This window comes from Danio aesculapii, chromosome 14 (genome assembly GCF_903798145.1).
Source record: "Danio aesculapii chromosome 14, fDanAes4.1, whole genome shotgun sequence".
Classification (NCBI taxonomy): Eukaryota; Metazoa; Chordata; class Actinopteri; order Cypriniformes; family Danionidae; genus Danio; species Danio aesculapii.
Genome location: NC_079448.1, coordinates 31,926,291 through 31,941,602, shown reverse-complemented (window position 1 = coordinate 31,941,602; position 15,312 = coordinate 31,926,291). Strand labels below are relative to the sequence as shown.

Here is a 15,312-nt window from a genome sequence, read left to right as displayed (position 1 = left end):
TGCTCTTGTTGTTGTTTTAAAGTTGTTTTAAGTTGTCTCTCTCTTGTTAACACGCTTAGATACTTGTGCTACATGACAATATAAAAGCTTTTTTGTCCTAGTATATGAGATTTAAGATTTAGGACTCTGATGAAGTCAGAGTTGATGTCATTCACTACGGTTTTTAATGATGCGTGACTCGCATTATCAGTGAAAAAAATCTGATCTACCTGCTTACACTGCACACATGAGAACACAGATCCGACTCATTCATTCATTCATTTTCTTTTCAGCTTAGTCCCTTTATTAATCTGGGGTCACCACAGTGGAATGACCCGCCAACTTTTCCAGCATATGTTTTACACAGCGGATGCCCTTCCAACTGCAACCCATCACTGGGAAGCATCCATACACACTCATTCACACAAATACGCTACAGACAAATTTAGCTTAACCAATTCACCCGTACTGTATGTGTTTGGATTGTGGGGGAAACCGGAGCACCCAGAGGAAACTTACGCAAGCATGCAGAGAACAAATAACTCCACACAGAAATGCCAACTGACACGGCCGGGGCTCGAACCAGCGACCTTCTTGCTGTTAGGCGATCATGCTGCCCACTGGACCACCGTGACACCCTATAGATTCATATCAGATAAATTTCTACATATGAACAAGGCCTGAATCTGATTTGAGTAAATCTGAACCATACAATTTTTATCCTTCGTACATGGGCCATATTCGATCTGTGCCACATGGGAGAAAAACATCAGAATTGGGTCATTTGAACCATGGAGTGTAAATTCAGCCTTAAGGCCGGCTCACACTGTGTGATTTTTTATAATCCTGAACAATTGTAGCATGTCAGAACAGACGCGTCAAACACGAAAGAATACTCCCCCGGAGTTTGACGTCATCCACCCGAGACACTTTCACTATCCTGCATTCTGAAATGATTCCTTACAGCAAACATAAACAATCTGTAGCGGCGATTTTGCACACGGCGTGTCTCAATAAAAAAACCAGAAAGAAAAAAAACTGTTTTGACATTTCTCCATGGTCATTTGAATTGTCGTTTGGATTGCGTCATCAGATTCTGCGCTCCTATTGACTCCTATTAGCTTCATCGGAGGGAAAATCTGATCGCAACGGGCACTAAGCGGCTGTCTGTGAATATGTCAAACCAACGATCAAAGACCACAGATTTTAGCCCAGGATTTCAGGAATCTTTTAGGATTTCTCAAATTTGTCTTAGATGAAAAAAATCGTGGCTGAAATCTCAATGTGAGCAGGGCTTTAGTCGCTGGCAGTATCTTCAGCAGGTATGGCATGAAAACTCTTAACGACAGACTGCTGCTTCTCACTCAGCGCTGTTTATGCTAATGAAGGACAAAACGTCACTAACAGGTGGGACTTTCCCCCTCTAATGATGTGTAAAAAGGGAGAATGTCAAACAAAGTGCTTCTGCAGACTGTTTTTATGAAGTGAAAATTATAATGAATACATTTTTACCATTAGAGGCTGATTATATGCAGACTGTTGCCCCACAACTGTGTTAAACCACTTATAAAAGTGATTTTTGTATAATAAGTCCCCTTTAAAATAAAGTGTTCACATATTTTACTAATTTGATTATGCCTTCAGCTTCTCACAGCTCTTCCTTTCATCCATTTCCCACAATGTGCCATACACAAAATGAAAAAAAAGTTCCATAAACTAGCATCAAAACTAGAAGCAGAAGCAAAACAGAAACAGAAGCAACCTTATATTGATGGTGAGAGCTATTTGCTTCTTCTTTGTAGTTTGATCCAAATGCCCTTCTCGGGACGCAGAATGAGTTCCCCCAGAGGCCGCAGTTCCTCACGGCTCTGACACGCCTCTACGTCAAAGTGACGCAAGATCGTAGCAAGAACTACCTTCTCCTCCATCATGGCGAAGCGTTGGCCTGGAGCCACAGACACACAAACAAAGAGAAAGCGGGGAAGGAAGAATAAGATCTCGGAATGGCAAAAAAATGAGTAAAGTAAATTTCTACAAACGCTTTTATTTGGTGCATTCGTTCCTGGAAGGCAGTGGAGATGAGTTGAGCACTGAAATAATAAATCTCCAATGGTATGTGGCTCTCATTCAGTTTTGTTAGAAGCTTCTCCTTGTGTGTGGCCAGTGACCTGAACCTGCAAGCAACCGCTCGCTGGGAAACAATCTGTCTCATTCAGAGGTGGGACAGAGGCCCAAACACTGGGGATGAGTACACTGCACATCTCATTCAGCTAGACATGCTGAATACGTCAAATAACTTGTGTGCGAATCCAACAAGACACTGCGCTTTACCAACTTTTGAGGGTGTCATATGGTTACAGATGGGAAGCCAGAAGTGTTAGGGTTCAAATTTGACAAAAATACAGTACTACAATCCAATGACGCAACTGAAGCAACTATACTAACCAGTCTGTGTAGTCAGATTACGGGAGAAAATAACTCTTTAATGGGTGTAATAAACACAATGCAAAAAAGAAAAAAAGTTTAGTCTTATCACAGAGAAACTATCTCTTATTGTAAGCTCTATTTAGTGAAAGCAAACAACTGCAACAAGGTCAGCAGCTAGCTCTCTGCAACTCTCACATGATCACCCACTGAAGCTAAGTATGTCTGTGCCTGGTCAGTACCTGGATGGGAGACCTTATGGGAAAGCTAAGTTGCTGCTGGAAGTGGTGTTAGTGAGATCAGCAGGGTGCGCTCGACCTGTAGTCTGTGTGGATACTATCGCCCCAGTATATTGATGGGGACTCTATGATGCTCAGTTTCAGATGAGCAATAAACTGAGGTCCTGACTCTCTGTGGTCATTAAAAATCCCAGGATGTTCTTTGAAAAAGAGTAGAGGTTTAACTCTGGCATCCTGGCCAAATTTGGCCTCTGTCCATCATGGCCTCCTAACCATCCCCATATCACTGTCTCCTCTCCACAAATCAGCTGGTGTGTGGTGCGCAATATGGCTGCTGTCACATCATCCAGGTGGATGCTGACACTGGTGGTGGATGAGGAGATTCCTCCCTCAAAAATGTGTAAAGCGCTGTGAGTGTCCAGAAAATCGATGTATAAATGTAATGAATTATTATTATTATTGACTGGTGAAGTCAGATTACAGAGCAAATGACTCTCACTAGTCAATTCTTTTCAGTGAATCAAACACTGCAACATCTGATTTTTGTAGTCTGATTCCTGAACAAATGATTTTCAAAAGCCATTTTTTTTTAAATGAATCAGTCAATATTATTATTTGTTACTAACACCCCTTACAATTTGTTAATCTTATAAAATGCATTACTTTGTATGGTAAAGTTATGTCAAAGTCTCTTTCAAAAAAGTCTCTTTACTCTGTAGTCATACACACTCTGGGCAGAATGAATCTAAATGAAACATGGAATTATGAGAGATCAAAAAACTGCTTCCTGAACTTGCAATTAATTTACATATTTCAAAATTAGCAACAAAATCTGATGTAAACCATTACTTTAGCTGCTTAAGCTCTAATTATGTATATAATTATTTCCAGTTTGCTCTAGCTTTTGTGCATTTACAAATATTGGTGTTTCATGACACTATTCTCATTCATGGTTTCAATAGTAATCAGAGTAAGAGGTTTCAAAAACTGGAAGAACAGAGAAAAAACCTAGAGCCTAGACCAGTGGATGACACTGGAAGATATGATATGCGATTGCATTGATGTAATTATTCTGCTCAAAAGCAGCACAGGCACACAGTTGTGGCCAAACAAAAGAGATTGCCATAAAAAACAAATAATCTGTACAGACTCTGTTCCCAATGAAGACACTTCCCTCATTCATTCCATAGTAAAGCAAGTGAATCTTCTTTGTACATCTATAGTCTCTCATTATACAGCACAATTGTGTTCTTCCTAACCTTCTGTCTTTTCTGCTCAAACATCTCCACCAAACTTTCATCAGCACCTACGTGTTCCTTTGCACATTACTTTTTATTATAATGAAAAGCCTTTAGCATGAGCATTTCTAATATAAGCCACAAAAAAATCTATTCTTTGTCATTTTGTAATTTTTCTTACCAATGCAGTTCCTTGGCCCAGCGGAAAAAGGGATGTACGCATATGGATGCCTCCCTTTGCTGTTTTCTGGCAGAAACCTTTCCGGTTGAAATTCCTCAGGTTCTGGAAAGTAGCGCGGGTCCCGGTGAAGAGCATATGGTATGATAACAGCATTCACTCCTTTTGGGACTTTGAACCCATCTGCAAGCGAGCAACACAACAACTGTTATGTCATACATGTCATAGTTTTCAGAATTAAACAGGATCCAGGGCACATTTGAGTTTGCACATGGCAAACTTTACTACTAAAGCTTTAATAAATAATTGATAAACCAATGCATTTGCTGCGTTTTGCAACACTTTCTGTCTTAAAAGTTGTTCTTTTCCATCCAGCTGCTCTTTCGTTTAACTTTGGCATGAAAGACTCATAGCCCTCAGTAGAAAGAAACAGTCAGGTCTCTTGGTTGACAATGGGAAATGGAAATAGAAGCTGTGACATCTGCTGTTACGCTGAGATGCAAATAATGAGAATGGCATGAAAAAGTGCACATCTTTGATCTTGCTGTGTTTGCTTCGTTGTTTGGCAAGGTGACAAACTGCTGCCACCTACTGATATGACAAGCCTCGCAGATGCTGCGCGCAAACAGAGGCACGGAGGGGAAGATCCGCAGACTCTCCTTGATCACACACTCCAGGTAGCGCAGCTTTTTCAGGTCCTCCACCCCCACATGGCGCTCTGATGAACCTGCCAATCAAAACCAGCTTGTCAGAAACCATTTCCGAGCATCTAGATGCTTTCTTTAAATACTGAGTAAACTGAACAACTGCTTTTGTTGAGAACATATTAATGTGGGCATTATGCTAAATGAAATGTAAACTGCATGATCTGAAAAAAATGGTGGCTGTTTGGATACAAGAAAATGAAAAAGAGTTTGTGATTACTATTATAGTACTTCTATGATTAATATGGATCTGACTTGTTATGCGTCAATTCTTTAACCCCAACTGATCCATTGTGTAGCTTTCCATTTCTTAAACAACCATTTTGCAAAACGTTTTACATGGACATTTTCCATGATGACACATGTTTTGTTATTCATTCCTGTCTATTTGGTGACTAGTCTATTTCTGGAATTTTTGTAAGACTTTAATTATTAAATTTTCACTGCCAGCCCAAATTTAGCCAAGGTATGATTTAACCAAGATGTACACTCACCGGCCACTTTATTAGGTACACCTTACTAGTACCGGGTTGGACAGAAGTGGCACCCGGTGTGGTCTTCTGCTGCTGTAGCCCATCCGCCTTAAGGTTTGACGTGATGTGCATTCAGTGATGTTCTCCTGCATGTCTCAGTTATTTAAGTTACTGTTACCTTTCTATCAGCTTAAACCAGTCTGGCATCAACAAGGCATTTGCGCCCACAGAACTGGCACTCACTGGATATTTTCTCTTTTTCTGACCATTCTCTGTAAACCCGAGTAGATCAGCAGTTTCTGAAATACTCAGACCAGCCTGTCTGGCACCAACAACCATGCCACGTTCAAAGTCCCTTAAATCATCTTTCCTCCCCATTCTGATGCTCGGTTTGAACTGCAGCACATCGTCTTGATCATGTTTACATGCTTAAATGCATTGAGTTGCTGCCATGCAATTGGCTGATTAGAAATTTGCATTAACAAGCAGTTAGACAAGTGTACCTTATAAAGTGGCTGGTGAGTGTATGTTTGGACCACTAAAGTAACTACACTGAACATTTTTGAGATATGCTGGAGTATACAGAGCAAATCAGTTTTGTGACATTTCAGGTTGTCTAAAGAATGCCATGATGCTAACATTATAATGGAAATTCCACAAGATTAAGATCATGGGTTTGATTTCCTGAAAAAATTGTATGCATGAACTCATTAAAAGAAAAGAAATCCTTCAATTGTCATTGATTTCATATGGAAAAAAGGATCATTTTAAAATTTAAGCTCCTTGAACATCTACTGTATGAGATATCCTGTAGTAGAGGATCAAATTCTCAGGACCAGATATTGGAGGTCCTCCTATAGTCTGCCAAAACTGAAAACCCTTGATGGAAAAAAAACTTTGTAACACTACATGTTTTTGAAACAATATGTTGATGAATCCACACCCAAAGATTGAAATAAACATCCAAAGAGTAAGATTTTTGGCCAGTCAGTTTATGAAAGCGTTTGAGAAAGACTTGCATACCGAAGACTTCCTGTAGTTCTGCCTGCACTGCCTTCTGCACCTCAGGATGGGAGCCAATGAGATGTAAAGCCCAGTTCATTGAAGCTGCTGTGGTATCATGACCCTGTCAAAAAGAACTAAATTAGTGACACTATCTATCTATCTATCTATCTATCTATCTATCTATCCATCCATCCATCCATCCATTCATATGGCTTTATCTGTACCTCAAACATGAAGGTGTCCACTTCCTCCTGAATGTCCTCATGACTCAATTTCTGTCCATTCTCATAGGTAGTTTTTAACAGCATATCTAGGAAGGCTTGTCTTTTCCTCTCACCCTGGTCAGAATCGCTGTCCGGCTCAGAGCTCATGAACTCTGCTCTCTCTCTGATGACCTTCACGACAAGAAAACAGAGAAAAATATGTATGAACAATCTAGAGGTTTGATACTCATCTCTCTTTTTTGTTGGTATGTAAACTTTAAAAAAGTAGTGTTAATTGACAGTTGTCTAGTGGCTGTTTTTTTGTTTATTTTAAATTAAATTATGGGACTCCGATCTGTGCTCCAACAACTTTTGATGCTGAAAAATGAAATGCAGTTTATAAGCCAGATGCATATTTCAAGTTTCTACATAAAAAGTTGTCAGATCACAGATCAAGGTCTTATAATTTGAAAGCATTCATATACAGAAAACATCCTTGAATCTCGAGCAATGTGCACCTGTTAACTAACAGATTTGTACATACAAAAAGTAAAAACTTTTTTCAAATTGAATAAAACATGTCTTCCTTTAGTTTTTTGCACTTTTTAAACTGCATTATGGGACCTTGATCTCTACTCCAGCAACTTTTTTTATGTTGAAAATCTTACATTACATTAAATAAGTGACTTTATTTAATAAAAAAATACCCATACACACTCACTCACTCACACACTACGGACAATTTAGCCTTCCCAATTCACCTGTACCGCATGTCTTTGGACTGTGGGGGAAACTAGAGCACCCGGAGGAAACCCACGCGAACGCAGGGAGAACATGCAAACTCCACACAGAAACACCAACTGACCCAGCTGAGGCTCGAACCAGCGACCTTCTTGCTGTGTGGCGACAGCACTACCGACTGTGCCACTGCGTCGCGACTTTATTTAATAGTATTATATATTTTTTAGTGGTTTAAAACAATATATTGTTTAAAAACATATAAATAAATGTTTGCAATAACAGAAACAAGAACACTGGCTGTCCATTATCTGGTTTCTGCACTATAATAGACATGGTCAATCCAAACAATAAACAATATTGCTTCAAATTACAAAAAAAGAATCAATAAACAGTACATTTAACTTTGTTAAATTTTTCAACATCAAAAGCTGTCACAGTGGAAATCAAGGTTCCATAATGCAAAAAATAAACAAAGAAAATTTAAGAAAATTGCAAGTGTTTCCTTGACAAGTAACTGAAAAAATGTACCTTGAAGTATTAAAAGTACAAAAACCTTAAATTCAAATATGAAACTGAACTGAAAAAGTTATGAAAATTTATATATATAATTACAGTGGGGAAAATAATTATTCAACACATCACCGTTTTTCTCAGAAAACATAATTCTAAAGGTGCTGTTGATAATAACCAAAGAAATCCATATATGCAAAGAAATCAAATCTAATTAGTTTACAAATTAAGTTATGTGTAATAAAATGAAATGACACAAGGAAAAAGTATTGAACATGTGAAGGGAGGTGTAGAAAGGCAGTGAAAGGCCAGACAGCATCTGAAATCTCTCAGTAGTTATTCACCAATCCTCTGCCCCTTGTCAGTATAAATTAATATCAGCTGCTTTAGTCCAACATCTACACTAGCAAGATGATGAAGATGAAACCAGGGTAGACATTTCAGCAGGACAATGATTCAAAACACAGCCAAGGAAACTCAAATGCTCTCAAAAAAGAAAATCAAGCTGTAGTGTGGCCCAGCCAATCACCTGACTTGAATCCAATCTAAAATACAAATTAAAAGTCAGATTTGATAGACGAGACCTGCAGAACCATCACAATTTTTACACTCTGTTGGAGTCTGTGAAAACAAAAATCACACCTGAGCATTGCATGACTTCATTCTCCATATGAGAGGTGTTTTTTAGCTCCTATTACCAAAAAAGCCTTATATATAAAGTATTAAATACATTTCACTAGTTCAGTACATTCTCCTTGTGTCATTCTATTGTTATTACATGTAACATTTTTTCAGATTTTATTGTTTTGTTATATTTTTATGTTTGTATTGTTTGGGTTTTAACCAAAATCTGGCTCAATTCCATGTCAACAACTCTTTAAGAATATATATATATATATATATATATATATATATATATATATATATATATATATATATATATATATATATATATATATATATATATTATATATATATATATATATATATATATATATATATATATATATATATATATATATATATATATATATCCATTACAATGATACACAAATAAAGCTGATGACTTACACTTGCAGTGAAAGAGTGAAGAATCTTCAATCTTTTTGCATGTTCTTTGCCTTCCTTTAATTTGTTGTAGATCCAGTCTGGCCACAGCCATGGTGCTCTCTGTCGCTTAGTGATGATGTCACTCATTCTACAACAAAAAATATAAACACTGGGTGCTTCTCAATTCTTATTTGTGCATCTGTATTTCCTCTCCTCACTTCTTTTTCTTGTGTCTTAGCCCCACCCCTTCAGGATTTCAGAGAAAGATGCAAGAAAAAGATCAGAGGACAGAGGAATTAAATAAAGTGAAATGATATATCCAGGTGACGCAGTTGCGCAGTAGGTAGTGCTGTCGCCTCACAGCAAGAAGGTCGCTGGTTCGAGCCTCGGCTGGGTCAGTTGGCGTTTCTATGTGGAGTTTGCATGTTCTCTCTGCGTTTGCGCGGGTTTTCTTCGGGTGCTCCGGTTTCCCCCACAGTCCAAAGGCATGTGGTACAGGTGAATTGGGTAGGCTAAATTGTCCATGGTGTATGTGTGTGTGAATAAGTGTGTATGTGTTTCTCATTGATGGGTTGCAGATGGAAGGGCATCCGCTGCATAAAACACATGCAGATTAATAAAGGGACTAAGCCGAAAAGAAAATGAATGAATGAATGAAATGATATATCCCCGTATACTTTAATACTTTCAAATCATCATCATTTAATAAATACTGTACATCACGGATTTTGTTTGCACATCCGGATTCTTGAATATTACAGATAATCATTTACATTGTAATAGTTTCAATCTCCACAAAACCATGTTTGTCTGTAGTCTTCATTTATTTATTTTTTACTTATTAATTGCTTTTTATTTGTTCTGAAAAGTGTGTTACGTCAAAATAAAAGGAACTGTGAAAACAAACCACATTTACAATAAATGTATGCTTAAAATATTGACATATTGACATTGATGTGTGTTTGATTTTTTTAACTGTAGTAAGTGATTATTGGCACGGATGTGAAGGAGGAAGAGAATTCACATGCACATCACGTTTGATCAATAAAACACCGCAAAGGATCCACCTGTATATCCTCGCTCATGACTTCTCAGGAAAAAAAACTCCTCTCCCCTCAATCCTAGAGGTGCAATTAGAGGATTGAGATGTCCTACAAGATAGCTGAGCTCGATCATTCCGGGTTGTAAGACAGAGGATGGAGGAGCAAGGAAATGAGAAAGAATATTAGCAGCACCCACTGTTTTTCCCTAGTGAGATCAACATGGCTGCTCAATTCATAAGCAATGCACAAGAACTATAACTTAAGTACAACACTTACTTATACACACTTTGGACATACTCCGAGTCAGCATTACTCTGAGCATAGATTTTCTTTCCCATTGCAGTTTCTGTTGCAGAAAAAACAAAACAATTGCCATTTTACAGACACAAAAAACATGAATAATCAGTATGTAAACAAAACAGCAGCACAATTTCCAATAATTTCATTCTAATGTTGTTGTTTTTTTATTTTTAATGTAATGCTCCCTGTTTAGTCTGTTTTGGGAAGTGTACAACATTGGTGTATTTCAACAAGGTACTGGAAATATTCCTCAAAGATTTTGGTTCATATTGACATGATAGCATCATGCAGTTGCTGCTGATTTATCGGCTGCACATCCATAATGCGAATCTCCCATTCCACCACATCCCAAAGGTGCTCTATTGGATTGAAATCTGGTGACTGTGGAGGCCATTTGAGTACGTTAAACTCATTGTCATGTTCAAGAAACCAGTCTGAGATGATTCGAGCTTTATGAAATGGCAAGTTATCCTGTTGGAAGTAGCCATCAGAAGATGGGTACACTGTGGTCATAAAGGGATGGACATGGTCAGCAACAATACTCAGGAAGGCTGTGGTGTTGACACGATACTCAATTGGTACTAATGGGCCCAAAGTGTGCCAAGAAAGTCCCCACACCAATACACCACCAGCACCAGCCTGAACTGTTTATACAAGGCAGGATGGAAACATGCTTTCATGATGCCAAATTCTGATCCTACCATCCAAATGTCGCAGCAGAATTTGAGACTCATCAGACCAGGCAATGTTTTTCCAATCTTCTATTGTCCAATTTTGGTGAGCCTGTGTGAATTGTAGCCTCAGTTTCCTGTTCTTAGCTGACAGGAGCGGCACCCGTGTGGTCTTCTGCTGCTGTAGCCCATCCGCCTCAACGTTCGACGTGTTGTGTGTTCAGAGATGCTCTTCTCTACCTCGGTTGTATGAGTGGTTATTTGATTTACTGTTGCTTTTCTATCAACTCGAACCAGCCTGGCCATTCTCCTCTGACCTCTAGCATAAACAAGGCAGTTGCACCCACTGAACTGCCGCTCACAGGATATTTTTTCTTTTTCGGACCATTCTCTGTAAAACCTAGGGCTGGCCGTGTGTGAAAATCCCAGTAGATCAACAGTTTCTGGCACCAACAACCATGGCCATGTTCAAAGTCACTTAAATCACCTTTCTTCCCCATTCTGATGCTCAGTTTGAACTGCAGCAGATCGTCTTGACCATGTCTACATGCCTAAATGCATTGAGTTGCTGCCATGTGATGGGCTGATTAGAAATTTGCGTTAACGAGCAGTTAAATAAAGTGGCAGACGAGTGCATATTTTAATAATTAAGTATAAAAGGGATGATTTAACTCTAAAGTTTCTCAAAGGTTTTTGTAATTATTTAGATTGACAGTTTACCATGAGCCAGTGCACTTTACCCTCTGATTTGGATTAATTTACTCCTAATCTGGAGCAAACTGAGCCACTGGAACACTTTTTCATAAGAAGGCATATTTTTAATATTGGTTCTTTTATTCATTCTTCTCATCTTGAGGATCAGACACTGTAAGTCAAATATGGCCACATATACTGAAAGAATGGTTGTACTGTACCACAAATGATATCCAAAGCACACAATGTTATGAAGTTGAAGCAGTTAAACGGCTCTCCGTCTTCAAGCTTCTGCATCTTCTGAATCAAAATATCCGTTTGTTCATTCATCACCTCCAGGAAGTCAGAGAGGATGGAGAAATGGAAGGTCGGAGTCAGCATTTTACGCCGGTTACGCCATTTCTCCCCTGTGCTGTGGGAAGAAAAGTTGGGAAGAGTCAAGCCGGTGACCTCAATGTTAACAGCTTAAACACTGTAAAGGCCAACAGTGATTCTGGAAATGAATTTATAGTCAATTTCTCAGTTTTTTTGGACTCTGCTGTGTTTGGACAGATGGCCGGTGACCTTGTGTCCAGTGTGGCCGATTATAAACTACTGTGCTTTTGATAGACTTTGTTTGCAGCTCTTGATGCAAGCTGCTCTTGAATGAGATATGAGATCTGCCAGTTTGGCAGGTGGTCCTTTTACCGTATGTGAAACCCAGTTTAGTTTGACTTTAAATGTTTTGAGCTTTGAAGGACACGTGGCTGCTTTTAGGTAACAGATACAAACTTAATATACTTAATCAGATAGATGTACTCCAACCGTAACTTGTAATATATATATATATATATATATATATATATATATATATATATATATATATATATATACAGTGCTCAGCATACACACCATGTTGAAAATGAACATTTTTATCAATTTCTCATTGAATAAAGGTAATACATTTTGATGCATTTAGACAAAACAGATTTATTAAATGGATATATTTATTGAAATATCATTTTATTAAACTAAATAATTCAAATTTAAATCAACAGTTGCTCAAACTAGCTAATATAACCTCTTCGCATGGATTATGGTTGGCTCTGATTTCATTGATAATACATTTACCATAGCCTGTGATAAAGCAAAAAAACACCTACTGTCATATTGTTTTTAGCTCAATAAAGAAGAAAAATACTGTATCAGAATGAATTTTAAATTAAAAAACAAAATAAGATTGGATTAAAACTGATTATACACTTCACTCTGGTCTACTTCTGGCTTCACCACAGATTTAGAACTTCTATACAAAGTGCTTTTTCAAATAAAAGCATTTGCCAATTGTATAAATGTAAACACTTTCAGAAGGTAGTGGGGTCAAAGTGACATGCTAATTTCAAGATTAGTAAAAACATTTGCCAAATCCAAATATGGTCAAGCTGTCCCAGAACTTAATATAAATACCTCTGACCCCTATGGGTTTCTGTAGGTCTCACCAAGTTAAATTTAAGACTTTTTAAGATATTTTATGAATTAAATTTTAGACTTATACAGGGCTAAACGCTAAGGATTTTTACGAATATCCCAGTTGAAAAAGATTTTTACTTGCCCCATTAAAAATGACTATAATTTAATACATTTAATAATACAATAATAATAATTTAATAATAAGAGAATATAGGTCAGGTCAGTATCCTCAACAGCAAATAAAAGGAGAACTTTTAAATAAATGTTACTGTAAAGAAAGTAATTAAATGCTATTTGTAAATAAAGAGTTAAGTTTTATTGAGATGGATTGTTGGTGATTGTATGGGTGTTAATGGCCAGATTGGGTAGCTATACATAAACAAAGGAAAATTAAGACCTGTTAAAAAAAGATTTAAGACCTACAACACAATACTTCAGTAGATTTAAGACTTTTTAAGGCCTAAAAATTTGCTTTTGAGATTTAAGACTGAAAACCCTGCGGATACCCTTTATAAATAACATATATATATATATATATATATATATATATATAGAAGAACTTTAGAAAAGAAATTCTCTAAGTCAATAATATATTAAAAGTGATAATAACAAGTAGTAAATGAGAAATAAAACCCACTGTACCTGGTGAGCAGGCCTGTGCCGAGCCAGGGGTGCAGGAACCTATACGAGTATGACTTGTCAAGGTGTCTGGAATTGCTGAGGACTACCTAATGGGAAAACTCAGGCTTGAGAATGAACTTCCAACTGTGCAAAAAACTGAATTATATAAAAGAAAATAAACATGTGATTGGATAAAACTTCAGTAATGGGTACCTCAATATTCTCAGCATGATACAAGATCAAAAAAGGGACTGGACCCACCCACACCTTTGCGAGGGGAAGGTGTCTGTTTTCATTTGTGCCCTCGATAATCTGGTTGAAAAAATCTTTGGAAAAAAATAACACTTATAATTGTGCAGTGTTATTACATTGAAAAATAAAAAAAGATCCCTTACCTCCTGCATTGGTTTTAAACTGCAGTGCATTGCCAATGATTGGATAAGCACCCGCCATTCCCGGAATTGGTCTCATTTCGTTCCATTTTCCGATATAATTTTTTAGTGGATTATATGCGGTGGATGCCAAAAGCAGAAGAAGGACAGCTGTAAATAAAATCCCCAGAATGTATAATCCAAAAAGGATGCCCATTTTGTTTGGATGAAGCTGGCTGTAGCTATTACTCTGAAAAGAGGCACACAGGCTGCTTCACTGTGAACTTCAGACTTAACACATTCAGCTGCTTCGTACAAACAGAGAGAAAAACACCCTGGACTGATCAAACAGATGAAGTTATGATATATAACTGGGACACTTGCGGGTTATCTGTGGTTATAGTGCTTCTCGCTGAAACATTAACAGACAACAGAGGAAATGAAGCAATAGATAATAATCTGCCCTATTATTGGTGGGTTTTTGTGGTTAACTGGCACAAATTCAGCTGAACTTCTCTCATGGAAGAGGTTTGCCAAGTCTTTTGTTAAACAGAGAAAAGCACCTTTAAACAGAAATGGCCCAGATTTTCTTTTAGCCATCTCATGCTCCTTCAATTTATAAGTGTGAACGTTTGCTTGTAAAACAGAGCATAGATGAAACTATAAATTTAAAGTTGAAGTCAGAATTATTAGCCCCCCTGAATTATTAGCCCGCTGTTTATTTTTTTTCCTAATTTATGTTTAACGGAAATATTTTTTTCAACACATTTCTAAACATAATACTTTTAATAACTCATTTCTAATAACTGATTAATTTTATCTTTGCCATGAAGTCAGTACATAATATTTTACTACATATTTTTCAAGATACTTTTCTACAGCTTAACCTTCCTGTTGTGTTCGGGTCAAATCTGACCGATTTACAACTTAAATCACTCATAAATATTGTGTTTTACATCTGATTGCCTCAAGATCTTATGATATCCTCCACACTATGCATTTGAACATATAAAAGTGATGATCATCTCTTTCATTGAATTTTGAGTGTTTTAATAAACCTTGTAACACCTGTGGTGTTCCCGGTCAAAAGTGACCGCCTTAGGAAATTAATGGGTATCAACCAGACAGAAAACATCCCCACACACACTACCCCAACTCACTCACTAACTCACTCACTCACTCACTCCAGACTGAACAATGTCTTTTGCAGGTACAAATCTCTTTTACGCACTTATGTGCAGATCCTCAAGCCTGATCTCACAAGGAAACAAAACTATTTTACGTTTTGTCAGTTTAGTGGCTAATTCATATGAGTTCAGTCGTACAAAATTGTATGATTTTTAAAAAGAGGCGTGGCAGCCAACCCCACCACTAAACCTTAATCCAATCATCATTGGGGATAAGCAAATTGTACAAAACT

General features: G+C 37.4%; 1 protein-coding gene across 2 annotated transcripts; it reads right to left on the bottom strand.

Annotated features, from left to right (window-relative positions):
* Positions 1-1,441: 1,441 nt before the first annotated feature.
* LOC130240747 (cytochrome P450 4V2) lies at positions 1,442-14,270 on the bottom strand. 2 transcript variants are annotated; one of them, XM_056472379.1, is made up of 11 exons: positions 13,917-14,270; positions 13,735-13,847; positions 13,543-13,628; positions 11,673-11,863; positions 10,064-10,133; positions 8,766-8,892; positions 6,465-6,635; positions 6,259-6,361; positions 4,651-4,785; positions 4,062-4,241; positions 1,442-1,924 (listed from the first exon to the last, which is right to left on the bottom strand). In XM_056472379.1, the coding sequence occupies exons 1-11, from the start codon at positions 14,107-14,109 to the stop codon at positions 1,761-1,763; spliced, it is 1,533 nt and encodes a 510-aa protein (XP_056328354.1). In that variant the 5' UTR covers positions 14,110-14,270; the 3' UTR covers positions 1,442-1,760. The 2 variants fall into 2 exon arrangements, with proteins under 2 accessions (XP_056328354.1, XP_056328355.1); XM_056472380.1 differs by having other exon boundaries at positions 13,789-13,847.
* Positions 14,271-15,312: the final 1,042 nt, after the last annotated feature.

Coding starts and splice junctions, on each gene's coding strand:
- LOC130240747 (XM_056472379.1), bottom strand. CDS start 14,109: ATGGGCATCCTTTTTGGATTATACATTCTGGGGATTTTATTTACAGCT. Junction 4,242..4,650: donor CTGCGAGGCTTGTCATATCA/GTAGGTGGCAGC, acceptor GCTCGCTTGCAG/ATGGGTTCAAAGTCCCAAAA. Junction 1,925..4,061: donor TGGGCCAAGGAACTGCATTG/GTAAGAAAAATT, acceptor CTGTGGCTCCAG/GCCAACGCTTCGCCATGATG.